A 21,830-nucleotide genomic window follows, 5' to 3' on the forward strand; every position below is an offset into this window, starting at 1 on the left:
TCATATACTGTTGTTGGGTCCTTCTCTCTTGTTCTGTTGTCCATGGGTTTGGTTCTTCCATTTATAAGTATCCTTGTCGTTGACTGAATGTAATATTGTCTGTTGTTGCTGAAGTTAGCCAGATCTGGATGCTTTTCTTTAAAATCATCAAGCAGCTTCTTAATGTCTCTGTGTTCCAATTCTGCGACATTAAATTCAATATTTAGAAATAAATTGTTTCCGAATCTATAGATATCCATATGGCGTACAAACACTACTAAAAAAAACTGACTGAATAAGTCGAAAAGGTTTGTTTTAGTATTGATTCTTATCGCGAATATAACTTCATCCAATCAGGATCATGATGTCATCTTTAACCAACTATTATTAAAGAAAATTATCGCTAATTATGGTTACTGATAGCAAAACACAGTCACGTGTAATAAAACATTGGGGGATTCCAAGTTCTCATTCACGTGGAATCTATCTGATCTCTAGTCAACTGGTCTACTGGGCTTTGTGATTTTGGGTATTATCTGAATTACGATTCTAGTTATTGTGTTGGGCATTGAGAAAACTAATTTTGGTAAAATTCTTGAATATCTTAAAACATCCATGTACGTGTGAATTTGTGTATTCATTCAACTACAGTAAGAAGATATAGATATCATCTGGCCAGTATCCCCTCCCTGAAATCCCAAGACTTTCTTGATAATTTCGTATTGCTCCTCAAGTGTTTTACTTTTTGTCAATTTTAACTCCATCCCTCCTCCTGGAAGGATACATTATACTACTATAGAACTACTAGACAAAATGTAAGGCACACTTTAAAGGAATAAGACTATTTCATTTGAAAAAAAAACATGTCCTTTTTATTTAATCGTGCTATTAAAGTCCAAACTGAAAACTAAGAATTCTCCATTCTACTCCATACCCAACTTAGTTTATGACACATAATACCTCTTTTTGCTATTGATGGCACAGGGAGAATTGGAAAATGGTCCTAAAGGATTAATTTCTTAAACATTCGCCGCCCTAAAAACATTAGCTCAGGGGTTAGTTCCTTTTCCTTAGCTACGGCTCAAAATCAATGAAAATGTAAGTGATACAGGCAAAAGGGTGCCCACTTTCCGCCACCCTGTGTAAAACTCGGAGCACCACTTGTGACGTAGTTCCAATACACATTGCACGTTCTCTGTAACGCTTGGTACGATCTCTTTGAGCCTTGGAACAGTTTCATGACGGTTGGCCGTCTTCGATCATGCGTGGCACGTGCCACCTTGTGCACATGATTTCTGAAAGCTGTTGCCCCCTTGATTAAAGGGATGTTTCGTTTGAAAGAAAATCTTTTAGTGAATAATAATTCCACTAAATGTTTCAGTGAATATATTTTTTACTTTTAAACTTTAAATAGAAATTCAAAATTCTAATTATTACAAAAATAAATCGAGTTGAATGAACTTTGTATATAATCTTTATTATTAATAGCTCCTGTTATGTTTCACTAGTGATGTCAGTTTAATCAAGGGTGGTTTAAAATCAAGCCGTTTTATAAGAAAATGTGAAAGTCTGAATTTTTGTCAGTCAACCTGTTCCTCTTCTTGCTATAAAACAATTAACTTGTTCATTTTATTTTTTTATCTCATTTCTAATAATTTTTAAACGAAGGCGAGGAATATCCTTTCCCCTTTCATGAAAAAGCCCCCCATAAAAAATTCCTCCCGTGTAAATCTACCGCCGGGAAAATTACACGGAGAATTCCATCCTTGCTGAAAATCTCCCCCCCCCCTCCTGGAAAATTTTGTGCGAATAATTTCACCTGAAACATTCTCCTTATTTGTTTTTTGTTTAATTTCTAATCGTTTTTCAAATCATTCTGGAAATCATACCCCCCCCGTGGATTTTTTTCATCTATTGTGCCGAAACCCATAGTGGCAAGTGTGTATTCCTCTGAGAAGCCCTGGTGTGAATTGATCACTTGGGAAAACTTCATTAGACTTGAGATTTTTTTTACTTGTAGTTTTACAACGACCTACATTTATTAATGATAACTTTGCATGAATTTGGACTTTTCTATTTGGCTGATTGTTGGGTTATATTGTTTCATCTTAGGCGATTGGATATATTAGTAAGGTCGATACCTTGTTCAAGTACTTGTTTTTTCAATTGCTAAAGTAAGAAAATAGTTTTTTTTTGTTTTTTTTTCCAACCGATAATTATCATTGCTGCATTATATTTAAACAATGATCAAATTTTTTAGCTTACATCCCTTTTCCCAGGGGCTCTGGGGGTCGTGTCATCCTCAGAGTCATAGCTACTGGACCTTTCAACTATGCTGAACAAAATGGCTTTCTCAAAATTTTGATTGGATGTCTTTGGGAATGTTGTGGAAATGAGGGAGGTAGGCTAGTTGCTATCCAATCTTTTTGGTCATTTAAAAAGGGCATTAGAACTTTAATTTCCATTGAATGAAACCTCTCCCAATTTCCTAGGACCATTGTTTCGATACGATCATCTCTGGAAAAACCCCGAATAAACATGCATTCGTTATCTTCATTTTGGTAAAAAAGAAAAAACAATCCTATATTTTCGCAGATAGGAGCTTGAGACTTCTACAGTTGGGTTCTCTGATATGGTAAATCTGATAGTGCTATTTTCAGGTTCTTTTACTTTTAGGCGATGAAATCCCTCTTTTTCGAAAATCCAGACAAATTTTCTCAGGCTTGTAGTTCTTGATGAGTATTATTAACTGAATGAATTTATATATTAGAATTAACATAAAATGCCAATTCTTAGGATGTATCTATCTTTTATGTCATGTTTCCATTTTAATAGTTTCGGTTACTTTGGGGCAAGTCGCTCCTAAACAGCTCGTTACCACGAAATGTTAGAAACCGAACTACTAGCTATTATACTAGATATACTAGAAACCGAGGGGTTCAAGCTATTGAGGTTGAACCTGATTCTTAAATTATATATTTTATTTCTATTTTAGACTAAAGAGATTATGACAAGTGAGCCGGAATGTGTCTATCTATCCTCATCAGACGAAGAAGTACCCAACAAGCAACCTAGATTATCTGATGTAAGAGTCTTGGATTTTTTCTTGCTATTTGGTTAAATATTTTATTTAGAATAACTTTTCGTATGTATAGGTGCTAGCTATTCCTGATATTTTTTTTTATGAATTTTGTAACCTTTTGTTAGAATTTTTTTTTATTTTGCGTGGAATGGATGAAGTGAAGCTGTTTTCTCCAAACGCAAAATAAGTACTTCAGACTATTGTCTGAGGGCATCGAATTGTATGTCTTGACTAATATGAAAACTTTATAGGCTAAGAATACAATAGTACATAATCGACTATTTTCCACATCTGAACACTCAATGGGCCCAGTTTATTCCTATAATTTCGTATAAATAAATTTATTCTTATTAAATTCAAAAATAATAATTTTTACTCAATAGGCAAATTTAAAACCAAATAAATAATAAATTAAATATTTATTCTTATTATATATTTCAACAAGTTTCACTGAGTTGTTCATATAGTTACTATAATTTAAGTTTGTATAACTCCTAGACCTATTTATTCCTGTTCAAGGGCAACTTAAGAATATATAAATAAAGTGCATTAAAAAGTGTTAGAATTGGGGTTTCCGATCCTAAATGGCAAATTATAGAGCTTCTGAACCTCCACCATGTCATTGAACCTATTGCTTTATTCAATATTTTGTTCAAACTTGTGTATTTCTTACGGTCAGTCCTTTGGGTACCCAAAACAATCTGTTGGCAATTTCTCTGGAAAACAACCTCCTCTTACGGATCCTCCTCCATTTTTCGAACCCCCTCGTTTCAGAACAATTCTTGACCACTGTCATCACTTCATCCCACAATATTCAAATCTTGGTTTGAGACATATCTTCCTATCCCTCTACCTCTTGAAGAATTTTGGGTCATATCTTCCTATCCCTCTACCTCTTGAAGAATTAGATGATATAAGATTTCCTATTCTTATTATGGATATAGGAAATTTCGTGCAATATATTTGGGCACTCACGTTGATATCAGTGTGGATGGGAATGTGAGGTATGTGAAATTACCAGAAACCGACAAATCGGAATTAGCCTTAAGCGCAAATCTTCCATACCACAGGCGTTCCTCCTTTCAACCCTATTGCTTTGTTTAAATTTTTGCTGAAGAAGCAGAAGAAGTAGAAAATAACCCCCTCTGTGTAAAATTTCCCTTGAAAAGTTGCCTTTGGAAACTTTCTTCTCTACAGAAAATCCTCCCTCCCGCAGAAAATCACCCCCAACCTTGAAAAAATTCTGTATATCTCCCAATAACAAATAATTTATGTGAACATTGGACAAATTGCTTAATATACTACCCTTTCCCAGGGACTATGGGGGTCATGTCATCCCTAAAGCCATAGTTATTGGACATTTCAACTATGTTAATCAAATGGCTATTTTTAAATTTTGATCGGAGAGTCTGGGAGGGCGCTAGTTGCCCTCATATCCTATTGGTCAGTTACAAAGGGCAGTATAATTTAGGAACATTGGTTCGGTACGATCCAAAACCCCTAGGAAGAACAAAAAAAAAATATTTTTGCATCTGTGATCTTTCTTTTGGTAGAAAATACAAAATTCTATATTTTTGTAGATATGAGCTAGATACCTCTACAATAGGGTTATCTCATATGCTAAAGTTCTTTTCTAAAAATTACTTTTTTTTACAGGCTACGTCCGTTCAGTGGACTGGAAAATTACGGTCAGTCCAGAAAAAACCCATACAGTCGTCTATAACCACATGTCTTGGGAAAAACAACACTGAGTGCGATGTCTCTGTAGGGACTTCTAAAAGACGTCTTACTATTAACAGAAAAAATACGGACACTGCCGTGGCTTCTTCTAGCTCTTCCAGTCGAGAAGATAGTGGATCACCTTGCCAGTCTTCGATTTCCAAGGTATGGTGTATTTTTGTTTTATTTTCTAGGAAATAACATCATTATTTAGTAACGAAACAACGTTTATATTTCAGTAATGTTGTTAGTGACGAGATAACAACTGGTTTGGACACTAAGGCTTACGTAACTGGAAACGATCCTAATTGGACCGAGATCTATTCCTTTACCCATATCTATTCGAAGCTTCCCAATTTGACACCTTTTAAGAAATGCCCCCTTTCTTCAGACCCCTTCCAACTCCATTCGAGAACACCCTTATTTAATTTCAGCCTCAGCTTGATTAACAGAAGTGCAATTGTTTGAAGCCTATCAAAAGAGTATGGGTAACTTATAAGAGTGGAAATTGGCGCTAAGGTCGACAAAAAAACTAACAACACTGTCTAGGGTTTTTTTTTTAAGAGAAAAGGATTTATTTGCAGAACACATAATCAAGAGTCAAAATCGCTGCTACCTCCCCTAAAGCGAAAAAAATCGCTGCTACCTCCCCTAAAGAGCAAAATTTGTCCAAGGGGGAGGTAGAGAAAACGAAATCCGCAGAAAAAAAAGAACACTTGACCACCAACACAACTAATGCCATCTCACTAAGCAATATATCATTTAGTGTGATACATGACTAGTATATGTAAAACCCATGTGGTGGTGTTGAAATTGAGCCCTGGTTTGTAGCCTGAATTATAGGACAGATACTCATTTCCTCATTTTCGTGTCGTTATTGAATTCGAGTAACCCTAAGTGATGTACTGAGAGGTTTACCTTGTTATGTTCCATATATTCGGATTTTGGAGCCTTAATTTGTTTTCTGAATTCTCCTGGGATCAGTGTGGTGTTTTGTTTCAGTATATATAACATTTTTCTGTCTAGATATTCAACTAGTACTTAAAACACCATCTATATTTCAAAATCTAAGGTGCGCCATCAGTTAAAGCGTGTAGAAGAGGGGAAGGAACCCACTGCAAGAGCCGTAGGTACCCACTGATATTTGTTTAGCCTTAAATTGCGGGGAATAGGTAAGTGGGTCCCGAAGCTTCCTTTGTTGCTAGAGATATATGTGCATCTGCTTTGAGGTTATGGTGAGCAGTGAGAAACTGGTGTAGAATGTGCTATTGAGCTTTGCTATTTGTGCTATAAAAGTGGGAAATCGATCAAAAGACATACCGAAAAAAACAGTCAAATTATTTTCAGTGCAAGCAATTCTCATTGCTAAAGATGTGCTGCGGCCTTTGGCCCGGATATTGACACGTTTTGCTGCGCGGTCTAAGAACACAGACGATATCCTCGATACAATCAAAGTACAGAATGGTTGTGAAGAAAAGAATGTTTCTCTTCTGCGCTTTCTTATTTGTGAACCGGATGAAGTGCCGGTCATTCTGAGTGAAGTTAGAACTACTCTGACAACAAAAGAAAACTGAATAAAGTGTGCGTAAAGTTTGATATTTTTGTGGAGTCTAATCCCAATCCTGTGGGAACCGTCTTACCAGGAACTTCTGTGGATGAACTTACGGCCGTTATATCGAACTGTGTAGATATCCTAAAAATTGGTAGCACTCGCTCGTTCAAAATAAAATTTGACAGCAAAAGTCATCTGTGTGATGCAATAAACTCTCCCCCAGTTTTCGGCTGTGAACTATTAAAAAGTATAAATTTCTCTGAATGCAATGGCTCAACTGTCGGCTATATGAACACTCTGGGAAATCCTGCAAAAATGTGCCAAAATGTTCAAAATGTGATGGTAGTCACGATAGTTCTCATAACAATCCATGTCAAAACGTCACAAAATGCTTCAAATGTGGCTCGCCCGAGCACCCATGCTACAGCTTTAAATGGCCTGTCTCTCAAAGTCTCATTTCTGGGTAATGACTGCTGACATTGTGCGCGTAGTCTTGTGGAACTTCAATGGTGGTGTTGTTGAGAAAATACCACTATTAAAAGGACTGTTGTGCTATAACTATGTGGTCTGTGTGCAGGAGCATTTCTTTTCTGAACAAGCTGTTTACCTGCTAGAGTTAATGAAGGGAGTAAAATCATTTATGGTCCCAGCCAGCTCCGTAGAAAGAGGAAGGGCCTTTGATGGTGTTGCCATACTCATTAGTAGCAACCTAAAACTCCCTCTTTACTAAACCGAGGAATTCTTGGTTGTTGTTAAGGGACACAGAACGGTTGTCTATTCAATGCATGTGCCCACAGATTACAGAAATGAAATATCTAAAGACTGATTCCGTGAGGCATTCAGCAAATTGTTAAGCTCGGTGAGATGATGTCATACTTAAGATCTTGAGTACATCATAGCAGGTGATCTAAACTGGTGATGTTTTTGAAAAGAATAATCCTCGTGCACAAATGTTCTTAGCTTACTGAAATGGTCATAGTGTAGCTACCAATGACCTGTGTTTTATGTACTTACACAACTCGGGCTCAATATCTACCCTCAATTTCATGCTGTGGCCCAAGTCATGTCGATATAAGAGTGTGTGCATCTGATCATTTCCCAATTATGGATGCTTTTCAAGTTACCCGTGTGCTACATGACAATCCTCTAGTGCTAGGAAGTGGACAGTAACGAATGACTGGAATCCAATAAATCTTAGTACACATTATATAAAGGCTCCAAATCCTATATATTGTCTATTTTAGTTTATTATATATAATGTCTTCTTTTACGTTATATATTTATATTTTTTGTCACCCTGTCAGTCTCCTTATTGCAAGCTTAGTACAAATGAAAAAAGATTAGAAGCCCTGCCCTCATCCATATTTATTTAAATGATATCACGGAAAAAAAAACTAATGTAGGTGTAAAAATACGCTATTTTATCTATAATAAATTTCGCCTACAATTAATATGTATATTGGACTGTTATTAATGTAAAGCTAATTGTTGGTTTTTTCGTATTGTAGAACGAATTTATCGTTTTTGATTACTTTTTTTTTACATAATAAAAAACTAGCCTTTCAACACTAATCAATAAAATGTTACTTTTTACTCCTAGTATTTATTATTTTAGAATAAGTCCGTTTTTTTCTCTTTGTTTTTGTTTTATTCTGTGAATAAACTTCTTCGTTTTTATGGCACTTGGTATTAACCAAGTGACATATAGCAATCGCCAATTCTGTCGGTCTGTCGGTCTGTCTGTCTGTCGGTCTGTCTGTCTGTCGGTCTGTCGGTCCCGATTTTGCTACGTTAGGCATTTCCAGGTAAGCTAGGAAGATGAAATTTGGCAAATGTATCAGGGACCGGACCAGATTAAATTAGAAATGGTCGTTTTCCCGATTTGACCATCTGGGGGGGGGGGGAGTGGGGGACCAATTAATTCGCAAAAAAATAGAAAAAATGAAGTATTTTTAACTTATGAGCGGGTAATTGGATCTTAATGAAATTTGATGTTTGGAATGATATTGTGTCTCAGAGCTATTATTTTAAATCCCGACCGGATCTGATGACATTGAGGGGAGTTGGAGGGGAGAAACCTAAAGTCTCGGTTTTGCTACTTTAGGCACTTCCAGGTAAGCTAGGACGATGAAATTTGGCAAGCGTATCAGGGACCAGACCAGATTAAATTAGAAATAGTCTTTTTCTCGATTCGACAGTCCCAGGGGGGGGGGCGGTTAATTCGGAAAAAATAGAAAAAATGAAGTATTTTTAACTTATGAGTGGGTGATTGGATCTTAATGAAATTTGATGTTTGGAATGATATTGTGTCTCAGAGCTCTTATTTTAAATCTTGACCGGATCTGATGACATTGGGGGGAGTTGGAGGGGGGGGGGAAACCTAAAATCTTGGAAAACACTTAGAGTGGAGGGATTGGGATGAAACTTGATGGGAAAAATAAGCGCAAGTCCCAGATACATGATTGACATAATCGGAACTGATTCGCTCTCTTTGGGGTAGTTGAGGGGGGGGGACTAATTCTGAAAAATTAGAAAAAATAAGGTATTTTTAACTTACGAACGGGTGATCGGATCTCAATGAAATTTGACATTTAGAAGGATATCGTGTCTCATAGCTCTTATTATAAATCCTGACCGGATCTGGTGACATTGGGGGAAGTTTGGGGTGAGGGAACCTAAAATCATGGAAAACGCTTAGATTGGAGGAATCGGGATGAAATTTGGTGGGAAAAATAAGCAGAAGTCTTACATGCGTGATTTAAATAATTGGAACGGATCCGCTCTATTGGGGGGGGGGGGTTAATTCTGAAAAATAAGAAAAAAGTACGTATTTTTAATTTGCGAAGGAGTGATCGGATCTTCATGAAACCTCATATTTAGAAGGACCTCGTAACTCAGATCTCTTATTATAAATCTCAACCGGATAAAGCGTAATTGGGGGGGGGGCAGTTGGGGAGACCGGAAATCTTAGAAAATACTTAAAGTGGTGAGATCTGCATGAAACTGGATGGGAAGAATAGAAACCTGTCTAAGATACTTGACTGACATAACCGGACCGGATCTGCTCTCTTTGGTGGAATTGGGGGGAAGGGTAATTGTGAAAATTGAGGTATTTGTAACTTACGAAAGGTTAGACCAGATCTTAATGAAATTTGATATTTAGAAGGATCTTGTGCTTTAAAGTTCTAATTTTAAATCCCGACCAGATCCTGTGACATTGGGGGGAGTTGGAGGGGGAAACCAGAATTCTTGGAAAATGTGAAAATTGGGGTATTTTTATCTTACGAATAGATGATCGGATCTTAATGAAATTTGATTTTTAGAAGGAATTCATGTCTCAGAGCTCTTATTTCAAATCCTGACCAGATCTTTTGACATTGGGGGGAGTTGGAGGGGAATATCTTGGAAAAACACTTGGAGTGGAGGAATCGGGATGAAGCTTGGTGGATAGAATAAACAAATGTCCCTGATGTGTGATTGACAGAATCGTAGTGGATTCGCTCTCTTTGGTGGAGTTGGAGAGGGGTTCAGTGATTTGGCGAGTTTGGTGCTTCTGGACGTGCTAGGACGATGAAAATTGGTAGGCGTGTCAGGGAGGTGCACAATTTGACTTGATAAAGTCGTTTCCCAGATTCGACCATCTGAGGGGCTAAAGGGAGAGGAAAAATTAAAAAAAAATGAGGCATTTATAACTTACGAGTGGGTGATCGGATCTTAATGAATTTTTATATTTAGAAGGACATCGTGAGTCAGAGCTCTTATTTTAAATCCTGACCGGCATTAAGCCTCTTATTTTCCTTTTTAAATAAATCTATGGATTCATAGAATTTTGTTAGAGCTCATACCATATGATCTCTTGGCTCTTAGCTCTTCTCGCCTCGTCACAAGTGCCATATGAGCTCTTAGCTCTTGTTCAGTCAGTCATTCATCTAGCCAAATTTTTCTAAAATCGTGCACTTTTTATAATCTTTGGTTAGAATCGAATTTATTATTATTTTTCTCTTCTTTTTCTCTTGCAGTTCATATCTTCGTGTGAAGCGTTCTTAACTCCTTCCACCGAAAAAATTCGTAAGAAACTACACAAGCTATATGGATTAAGCCCTAATTTAAAAGAGGAAATCGGAAAATTCATTGTCACTGTCTGTCCTATAAGAAGGGAAAATGTGTTTACGAAAATAAAGATGGTTTTAGACGAAGTTCGAAAATGTGAAGCTTCTGCAGAGAATGGAGAAAAAACTCCCAAAGAAGCTGAATTATTACCACCCCTTGATGAAGTCTTAGAAAGTAAGCTTAAAAAAATGGATAAAGCTATGACGGTAAGTTATAACGTACGTTATTATGACGTAAGCTAGTAAGTTATGACAGTAAGAAAGTACAATGGCGGTGAGACAAGTTATTTTGACGAGATAACGGTAATTAAGGGATCGGTTTCAGAACTTATGTATTATGCATGCTAATTAATTATTTGCTATTATTTTTGTTCCAAGATAATGAGTAATAAAATTAGTAAGTAATTTTTCTTACTCTTGCGCGCGGAATGGATTGAATTATTATCACCGGTAGATGAAGTCTTAGGAAGGAGACATAAAAAAATTGATAATATAATGACGGTAAATATTAACACCTAAAGCTTATTTAATATTAATGTTATAAGCTGAATGTTGAAACCGAAAGGAATAAACTAAAATGACTTAAAACTTAAAATTAAAACTAAAATGACAGGTTATTTTGACAAAATAATGGTAATCAAAGGCTAGGTTCCAAAACTCAATTATTATTTGCTTTTGTTCGAAGATAAAGGATAACAAAAAGTTGTAGGTGATTTTTATCAGTTTTAAGTATAGAATGGGCTACAATGTTACCCCTTTTATGGTTACAGCATCAGATATGACCTAGTAAAGAATGAACTCTGCCCCATAGCAACTGAAAACTCAAAGACGCATTTAAAAAAGCAACTATCAAATGAGGAAGAATCTCCATTTGAAGCTGATTCAGGAATGGCAACTGTTAAATTCGTGTATAAATTAATTACGAAAACTATCTATCAAAATTTCAAAAAATAGGTAGAAACTCTTCGAAAGTGACTTCGGATCGAAACGAAAACACCCCATACAGGAGAATTGACAAATAGAGGAGTAATGATATGTCTCCTTTTTTTTCATTAGGGGTGCTTGATTCATATCATTGTGTAAAAGAAAACGAAAATTCGGACGCATCAGTACTACTAAAAGCTAAAATGTTATTTCTCAGGTTTTAGAAATGGGGGAGTGGTAAGATCCAATCCAACGGGTGGTTCTTGACCCTGTTGACTCAAATGATGCTTTAAATTTCAGTCCGGTGCCCTTTTTGAGCGGTGTCAAGCTCTTTCAAAATTTATATATTTTTTCTTTCGCAATGGACATCAACTATTAAAATGAACCCAAATAATAGTCACCATTCCTCAATCAACTTTAAATGACAAGTTTTCTCACCAGACAGTTTTTTAAAAAGACATTTTTAAACTGTCGGTAATTATGTGCCGCACTTTTTTCTAAATTGCAGCTATAGCTGAAACTATAATTTTAAGCTTTTTAGGGCCAAATTTGTTGTTATTAGACATTTTAGGTTGAAGATAATGACCAATAATTAAACTATAATTGATTTCCGGATCATATCCAAGGAATTAGACGTTTCAAATGCGGGTTGTTTCCCATCGATAACCATAGTTTCTAATACCCATATTAAAAAAAAAGTCTCTTATTCTCTTATTGTTCGGGGTTTCATTCTTTTCCTCCAATATATCAGTGAATCGGGGACAGGCTAGTTCGCCCTCTACGTCATTTTGCCTCAGACATAACAGCCTCGGTAACGGCGTCTGAGCGCTTAGATTGCGTCATCAGTGTAAGAACACAGATGGTGCTGTCAGTCTGAAAGAACGAAAAGTTAAACTTTTGTTCGTGTGGGTTGTCTGGATATTTTGAAATGACATCACTCTTGGATACCTAGTTTTAATTAAAAGAATTCGACTAAAAAACGAAAATGGGATTTTCAGAATTTTGTAGAAACGAGTTTCATGAATGCTTTATGACCTTGTTAAAAACTTTCTTAAAAAAGAAAGTTTTTTGTTCAGCAAGAAAAATAAATTTTTGTTTTAATTCACTTGGAGATAAAAATGCGCCTTTAAAGATTTTCTAATTTATAATTTACTCTCGTTATATCTTGCAATTAATGTTTCTCTTCTTACTTCAATTTTTCTTTCGGTCTATAACTAACCAAGGATCTCTCAAGACATTTCATGGGTGGAGTGTCGAATGCAACCTAGTAAAGAACTTTATTTAAGACTAATGATTCTCGCTTCTAATAATTTATCAAGAGCCCACAGTTTTCTTATGTTACAACCAATAGCCATATAATTAGCTTTAACGGATAATCAAAGGTTTGATATTTGACCAAAATCTTGATATTCGACCTAAACCTTGATTTGACCAGAGAAACTTTTGTAGCAGTATTTAATAAAAAAATTACCTGCTTATTAAAGATTTAAATCGCATTACGTATTATCTGATCATATGAAATAGTTTGTTTAGAATAATTAACTAAATCGAATAACTTAAATCAAACTGAAGTTTTGAAAAAATATGCCTGCTTACATACTGATTAAAGGTAGTCAGTCTACACTACCATTAGTCTACTAGAATCAGTCTACCAGTCTACTCTACGCTGTTATCCTAAAAAAACCAAGTCATCAAGTCGACTGATAAGTAATATCTTCGTAGAATTCATATCTTAGCTGATCATTCTTGTTTAACTTGTTTAAGCTATCTTTAACAAACTGGTCTAACTGGTTTGGAGATTTAACCGGTTTAGCTGGTTTGGAGAATTGGTTTGGACGTAGAAGGTGCGTATGTCAAAGTCTGCCTGTGAATATAAAGCAAAGTAGTGACCGGTACACCTCATGCTCTTGGAATTCATGTCTTAGGTGATCATTCTTTTGTAACTCGTTTAAGCTGGTTTTACCAAACCTCTTTAACCGGTCTGGAGAATGAACCAGTCCAGCTGGTTTGGAGAATTGGTTTGGATGTCAAAGCTGCAAATGTTAAATTCTCCGCAAATGTCAAATGTCAAATGGCAAATATCAAAGCTGCAAATGTCAAAAATGTCAAGTTGGATGTCAAAGCAAAATAATAGTAAGACGAGAAATAGCCTGAGACAAAAGATAAAATGAATATAACACAAGGGATACAAAAGAATAGAAGTTTTTTTTAAGAATTCTGGTTTTAAGCTTATTCTTTAGTTTGTGTAAGATATTTTGAAATAATTTTTAAATTATAAATATGAGTACAATATTTGCTTCATAATTTTTGCAGCAATTAGACTGAAAAGTTTTGAGAACAGACTAACCAATGAACTAATTAAGTGAGTAAATCAAAATTTCTCCTGATTAAGCATAAATTACTCCCTCATCTATAAGAAAAATGATAAGAGTGAGCGTAGTAATTATTGAGGCATTATCCTTGTCTCTGTAGATAGCAAATTAATTAGTAATATGATACTTTTTAGATTGATAGATGCTGTAGACAAAGTTTTAAGAGAAGAATAGCGCCGTCTTAGAAAAGGTAGAGGTTGTGTCGAACAAAGGTTAATAATTGAGAATTGCCTTAGTTGTCAAATATCTTTGATCGATTGTTTTATAGATTATAAGCAAGCATTCGATTCAGCTGATAGAAGAGCATTAGTGAAGGTATTATCTTTGTCTGTTATACCAAACAAATGCATTAAAATGATTAATGCTATGTACAAGAATAACACTACTGCGGTTAAGACATGAAATGAGGTTAGCAGCTGGTTTCATACTAATCATGATCTAAGCAAATTAAGTAGGTTAAGGTAAGAAATCAGGTTAGGGGAGGTTTCTTATTGAATTAGGAGTTAAAAAGGCTTGCTTTTCATCCCCACTTGAATTGATTATTTTGTTAGACTTTGTCTGAGGAACACAGCAAAGGCTATGGGAGAGCTTGTAGTCAATTGAAGAAGTAAAATTCTTTTTTACTTTGATTTTGCTGAGGATTTGAGCGTCCTAGTTGAAAATGTTAACAAAATGAATGAATTTTCGGAGGTTTTGGAATTCACGGTGCAAGAATAAGTTTGAAAATGAACTTGTAGATGTTTTGCGAGTTTGGGGTGCAAGAATAGGTCTAAAATTAATGCTAAGAAGACTAAGTCAATAAGACTTGGAATAAGTGAAGGTGAAGAGGTGATACTGGGCAACGCGAATATCAATGATCTGAAAAGCTTCACTTACCTAGGTAGTATAAGTTAGTGAAGATGGTGGATGCACCGAAGGTTATAAAAGTAGAATAGCCAATGCCCAGGGTGTTTTTAACCCTGGAGTGGAAAAAAGATTGGAAGAACAAGAAGATAATTCTGCGAATGAAGAGTATTGGAAGCTACAATGATGACAGTAGTCAAGTATGGTTCTGGAACATTGTCACGTTGAAAGACGGAGGAGGATTTTTTATATTTTCTGATGTTATTACTGACGGAGGAGACATTAGGAGGAGTTATTAAGATGGAGGAGGGTTTTTTGTATAATTTCTGATGTTATTACTGATGGAGGAGACGTCAGGAGGAGTTACTAAGACGGAGGAAGATTTTTCAAATTTTCTGATGTTATTACTGACGGAGGAGACGTCAGGAGGAGTTATTAAGACGGAGGTGGATTTTTATATTTTCTAATGTTATTACTGACGGAGGAGACGTCAGGAGGAATTATTAAGACGGAGGAGGATTTTTCATATTTTCTGATATTATTACTGACGGAGGAGACGTCAGGAGGAGTTACTAAGACGGAGGAGGATTTTTTATATTTTCTGATGTTATTACTGACGGAGGAGACGTTAGAAGGAGTTATTTAGACCGAGGAGGGTTATTTATATTCTCTGATGTTATTAATGACCGAGGAGACGTCAGGAGGAGTTATTAAGACGGAGGAGGATTTGTTATGACATCTGGATGTCAACAAATTCTTTCGCGCACCAATTCAACTGGCCGTATTTCAAACTGTAAGCTCTAAGAAAAATGGGATCTATCCTGCCTTGTAGGCTATTATTCAGGGAAAGGACTATATTCAGAGATAGCCGAGATGCATTCTGTGGATAAAGGATGACAAAATTATGATTTCACCCAACATTGAATGAATTAACATCTGCTAGTTTTAAGTGTATTTATTAAATTTTTTGATGTTTTAAAAAAAAAATTAATTTTTTTTCTCAAAAAATAGACTTTAACCCTCCTGAGGTTGTGATAGCATTTTTAATAAAAAATAAATATCTTATTATCTACTCCATAAGATGGCAAACTGATTCACCCAAGTGTATTTGGGAGTGAATTTGTAAGGAAGCACTAGAGGATATAAGAAACAACATCTTTGGTTGCGGAATTTACGACGAAGAGTGGTTGATGAGTGTTGTTGTTTTTCATTGGAGGTGAAATTTTTTTTTTTTTTACGGTAATTTAATTTATTTTTTTTATTTTTTTTTATTTATTTTTTTATTATTTTTAATAAAAATAGGAAGTCGAGTGACTTAGGCTAGTATTACTATTCCATTTTTTTTTCAAATTCCTCCCTTCTATATTATGAAAAATACTTTTTTGTTTGTTTTCTTTTAAAAATACTCTGTTTTGGTAACACTTTCTTTCAAAACTCATTTTAATCGTGACATACCATTAGACCCACACTCGGTGATGACTGCGCAGATCGGGCAAAAGTAAGCACCAATCTGCCCTTACCGCCTTCTTAATATTTCATTTAACCTTTATTTTTCCAGCGGATACATTCAAAAATAAAAGAACTTCGTGAGCGTGAAGTGGACTTGGATGATGAAGATAATTCATGCTATTTACTTGAAGAAAGGTATTTTTAATTTTTTTTTTATGGAAGAGGTTTGAAAAAAATCAGTGTCTGAGCCAGACTATAATTTCACTTGTTGATCACCCTCCAGTACAGTGTCACTAATTTGTCCCTTGCGCCGTTCAGTGAGGTTGTTCATCTTTTTGAGGGCCTTTTTCATCTTTCAAGCTGAATCTTTATGACTATTTTAGGCTTTTATTTACTCATTGGAATAGATGAAAGATTGAAGCCTTCCTGGCTGAGTGGTTGGCGCGCTGGCGTGGGAATTCTGTGTCCAAGGGGCACGGGTTCGATCCCAGTTGTGACCAGTTATTTAATTTGGGATGGGGGTCAGTGGCGTGACTCTGTAAGCTCAGCCAGAGTCGACCCAGCTCTAAATGGGTACGTGGAGAAATCTCGGGAAGGTAAGTAGGAAGGGTGTGTGAAAGCACAGGATGGTTGGCCCCCAACCCCCCATTGCACTTCCTGGCTGAAGTGCCATGGAACGGAGATCAGCACCGCCGGTTTGGACCTTAAGGTTCTAGTGCCGTCTTACTTACTTACTTACTTACAATGAAAGATAGAAACGGCTGATTATGAAGAAACATACAAATACTCTTGTGAGTAGAAAATACTTGAGTTTAAATTAGCATTGCTAAAGGCTTTCTGAACAAACTACTGCTACTACTAGTAACGACTCACCCCAGCACCAAGCCGCCTGGAGCCAAGACAACTATGCAATGGAGGGCTGGGGGTCATGTATCCTGTGCTTTCTTACACCCTTTCAGTTTATCTTCTGAAGATTTCTCCAGGTGCCCATTTAGAGGTGGATCCACTCTTGCTGAGCTTACCGAGTCATCCCACTGACCCCTGTTCTAAACTAAATAACCAGCGACATGACTCTGAATTGGTGCAATGAAAATGAACATTAAGCTGAAAAGAAAAAATTAATTTTCTTGGAACATTGAGGAGCAATTTGGGAAACTACTAGAAATAAAAATATTAAAAATTAAAGATATTAAAAGTTAAAGAGACATAAAATAAGAAGATATTATAAGAAGAATATTATAAGAAGATATTAAAAATTAAAAAGATATTGAAATATCATGGAAAATGACATTAAAAAGGAGATCCAAGTGTACCCAGCACTATTTAAAGCTATGGGTCCTAAGACGTGGGATGTGACCCTTGATCTCTGGATTCTGGCCTATGGAACTGATTGTCGCAGGTGTGCACGGGTTATCAAAGTCGCTAGAGATATAGACTTCAAAGTTGGGAATTTAATAATTAATACAAAAGGCTCGAATTGGTGAAAAATGCGTGTTTACCCTGAGGCTTTTTGAATTTTCCTGGAAAACAGTCCGTAAACCAATTTATGGACCCTCTCCCTCCCCATCGTAGATATTTGTTGGCACTTGTGGCTAATATAAAGGGGTTTAAGAGTCATCTCAACATTCAAGTAAAGAGAGCTATTTATTTCTCGAATTTCTTTAGAAAAGGTCTATGGATCAATTTAGGCCTCACCCCCTGTGATTCTATTAGCAACTAATGCAAGGATGGTAAGTTTTGTTCAATAGTCAAGCGAACAAAGTATGGGGCTATATTGGACGATCTGATAAAGGACTGGAAATCAAAAAAAGCTAATTCACCCTTTCTATAGAAGTTTGAACAAATAAGAATTCAGTTAGAATTTAGATTCAGTTGGAACAGATAAGCAGGAAAAATATTTTTTGATTAGAGGACTTAGCAATGCTCATGATTAAATCTGGTGGTTTAGCCGCAGGTAAAAATGCCGCTCCCATTTTTAGGGAGCATTGCCGCTCCCATTCAAAGGCTGAGTCAAGAATTATGAAAATCTCATGACGGTAGAAATTGGAGCTAATGTCGAAAAGAAAAATCGACGCCGTCCAGTGTTTGGGAATTTCTTCCGTTTTTTAGCCTATATTAAACTACTACCTATTTACTTTTTTCTGATACTTCGGAATACAACGTAGGTGAGCATAATTACAGGAAAATTCTGTTACTAGCAGGCCTAATAGCTTAAAGCTATCTAGGCTGCTTGACCCAATATGATTTCCCTGTCTAATCTAGGCCTACTGTGTGAAGACTTGATTTTGCTTGTGTTTTTTTTTAAAACAAAGGGAATCCTGATTAATTATCACCTACAGAATGGTACCACTTACCAGTAACGGCTTTAATCCTGTAAGACTAGAACTAAGACTAATCCTGTAAGACTAATTATGTCAATTACTTAAATCGTTGGATTATCTCCTTATTAGTATAATCAACTGGCACTATAGTCGGTGGCACTAGTAGAATCTAATTCGTACGGTTTAAAATAAATTAAATTTACACTAAAATTTTTTAATACTTTTAAATCGCCGAATGTTTCAGCCCCTGCAAGGTTACCATACTCTTTGGGTTGCGCCATAATAAATTGAAAAATGAATTACTCTCTACTGTAAGGAGTTACAAAAGAGAAAATCAAGTTCTTTTCTTGGAGAGAAAAAATCAACCAACGCCATCTATTATTATTAGACAATACTTTTAACAGCATGTGAATAAAAACGCTAGTCAATTTTTTCTTTTACTTCATATATTTTTATTTTGGTATATCAGCAATATGGATCAAGGCTATTCATGGAAATTAAGCTTATCTGCTTTATAAGAAACTTTAAAAAGAGGAAAATATAGAAAAGGCAAGTAATGTGTAAATTACGTCTTTAGTTTTAAGACGTTGAATTTGTAAAACAGGAAATAAGTTCAACTTTTTGAGAATACTTACGGGTTGAAATATAAAAAAAAAAAAAAATAAGAAACACTTTAAACCACGCAAGACGACACAAAAATGGGAAAAATGGGAGATTTTTTAATTTTTTTAACTAGACTGTGATGCAAAATAAAAGAATGTGGTACCAATGTCAATACTACTTGTGCAATATTTTCATATTCTTCTCACTTTTTTATGTATTTATTAAAGTTTGCTTTTAGCGTCCCCCTCTCCATCGGTAAAGCTGAATTACTCAGAAGGCAGAAAAACATGAAGGCAGAAAGGCAGAAAAGGGCAGAAAAACATGAAAAAGAAAACAAATTTCATACGAAAACAAAGTGAAAACTGAAGAAAAACTCACAATCAAATAATGTCTGATTTGGTGTTAATACATTAGTATGTCACAATGTAAAGCAGGATTTCTGCTATCTTAAGCAACTTCAGGTATCGGAATCTATCAAAATGGAACAATCAACTTATTTAAAAATCTTGTCTATGTCCTAGGTTAAAACAATCAAAATCTAGTACAAGTCAACGAACTTTTAATACTATTTCATTTGAAAAATTTATTGAATCTTAGCTGAAGGATGTTGATTTCATTTTGTTGAATTACTATTCTAATTTCAATTTCTCTTTTATTTATTTTCTCTTCATATCTCTTTTATAATTTTCTCTTTTATAAGGTCTAAACTGGTTTTGGGCTGAATATGCAACATGTCTTTGTTTTTGTCATTGTCAGAAGTATGTAAGGTTTTAGCCTGTTTATTAATGAAAATAATATATATAGGATTCAGTCTATATTTCCCTTAATATCTATTCTAGTACCCCTCTAACAGTGAAGAAAAAAAAATTATCAACAAAGAAAGGGTTAATGTCTGTTGCGTAATTCCGTCAAAATCATGGGGAGGGGACAAAATTGGAGCCAATTTCCCCAAGTCAAGAGCCAATTTCCAAAATGAAAAAGAGACATATAGCACAACCATAAGGCCATATATATGCTAAAGAATACTGAACTGCTATTCTGTATCCGTAAATTATGCAGGCTAATGTTAGCTTTGTCACGATTTTTGGCAGGAACTAAAATTCATCTGGGGGGGGGGAACTGAGATCCGAAGGGGGTAGATGCCCCCTGTCCTGTAGCAAATTCCTTCCCTGGGATGTATCCGTGCTTCCCATGTAAAAAAGGTGATTTTCCGTCTTAGTCAAGGTGGGGAGAGTAGTTTCCTACTCTCCCCCAGAGTAGGGTTGTAAGAGGCCCAGAGTAGGGCTGTAAGAGTAGGGCCCAGAGTAGGTGGGGAGAAGGCTGTAAGTTTCCCTCTATGGAGTTTTCAGCAGTGTCGATTCCAATAATGTACTCTGTTTTTGAACCGACATTTTCCGAAAAACATTCTACTCTTAAGACTTATCGGAATAATAGTTACCATCCCTGAATCAGCTACAAATAGCAGTAATAAACATGTAGGTTGTGTAGGTTTGGTTACTATGGGCCGTGGTTAGCTCTTTACTAGGTTGCAGCTATCGCTACAACCACTATTTATATTAATCGTCCTGCACATATAGATAGAAATTTAATTTCTATTATATCCCTCCAACTTTTGAACAGTCTACCGCCATTATCAATTATTTTTGTTTGATCAAGCATTATATTATTAAACCTTACTATTTCAAACAACAGAAAAACAGAAAGACTACCTGTAACGAGTATTGTGACACTTTTTTTCCCTCTGTCTAATGGCACAAGATTTCACACAGCGGAACCAACCAAGTAGAATTTAATTTTCCCTTTATTATACTGGCTTGAATTTCACGCAGGAATAGATCAGGTCGTTTATGTTTATTAAATTTATGTATTTTTTTTCACATTCATTATGTTCAAGGTTGACTCAGAAATTCCTCAAAATCCATGGTATGTACTGTAAGCTACAAGGAGCACCCGCTAAGTTCAAGTCTTCAAAAATTAGATTTGAAGGTGAGTAATACAACCCTCTTTGATTATAAGATTACAGTATAAAGTATATGAGAACGGCTTGCCACTTAAGCGAAGAAAGCAACATATGAGTTAGGCTTCGTAGCAAAACGGTCCTTTCTTTTGCCCAATGGGAGGGATATCGGTGTAAAAATTCTGTATTTTTTTAGGGGATTTTGAAGAACTGGTTGAATTAAGCATGGAGTTTGTAGGGAAAGGTTTGTATTAAAATTGATTGGTTGAGAATAATAAGAAAGAAGAGTTTTGGGGGAAATGAGGTCTTCAAAAATAAAATTCGAAGGTAATTAATACAACCCTCTTTGATTATAAGATCACAGTATAAAGTATATGAGAACGGCTTGCCACAAAACGAAGAAAGCAACATATGAGTTAGGCTTCTTAGCAAAATGGTCCTTTCGTTTGCCCAATGGGAGGGATATCGGTGTAAAAATTCTGTATTTTTTAGGGGATTTTGAAGAACTGGTTGAATTAAGCATGGAGTTTGTAGAGAAAAGTTTGTATTAAAATTGATTGGTTGAGAATAATAAGAAAGAAGAGTTTTGAGGGAAATAAGGTATTCGAAAATAAGATTTCAGGGTAATTAATACAACCCTCTTTCATTACATACTTATAGGCTAAAATATAAGGGTACGTGTTGCCCTTTGCTGAAGGAGGGAAGTATATGAGTCAAGGAAATTTATTTCTTTGTTTTCATATCCTCTTTAACCTGACTGTGACTGCTAATAAAATTGTAAGTTTTACAGTAAGTTATAACCTGACAAGTTTAGAAACTGCATCTGCATAACCATTAGATTTTCCTGTCACTTGCATGCCCAGTCCTCGAGTACGCATGTCCTGTGTGGCATTCTAGTATTTCTGATTAATTGTTAAAAG

The 21,830-nt window shown here is 35.6% G+C and overlaps 1 protein-coding gene across 1 annotated transcript in view; it reads left to right on the forward strand.

Moving 5' to 3' along the window:
* The window catches only part of LOC136037395 (daxx-like protein), a gene marked incomplete in the record, with an annotated part of 129,635 nt that overhangs the window by 81,276 nt on the left and 26,529 nt on the right, over positions 1–21,830 (forward strand). Inside the window, 5 exon segments of the mRNA XM_065720140.1 lie at positions 2,975–3,064; positions 4,718–4,945; positions 10,352–10,648; positions 16,139–16,224; positions 20,848–20,939. Coding sequence (XP_065576212.1) covers positions 2,975–3,064; positions 4,718–4,945; positions 10,352–10,648; positions 16,139–16,224; positions 20,848–20,939 — 793 coding nt within the window.

The sequence above is a fragment of the Artemia franciscana genome, chromosome 16 (assembly GCF_032884065.1).
Source record: "Artemia franciscana chromosome 16, ASM3288406v1, whole genome shotgun sequence".
Taxonomy (NCBI): Eukaryota; Metazoa; Arthropoda; class Branchiopoda; order Anostraca; family Artemiidae; genus Artemia; species Artemia franciscana.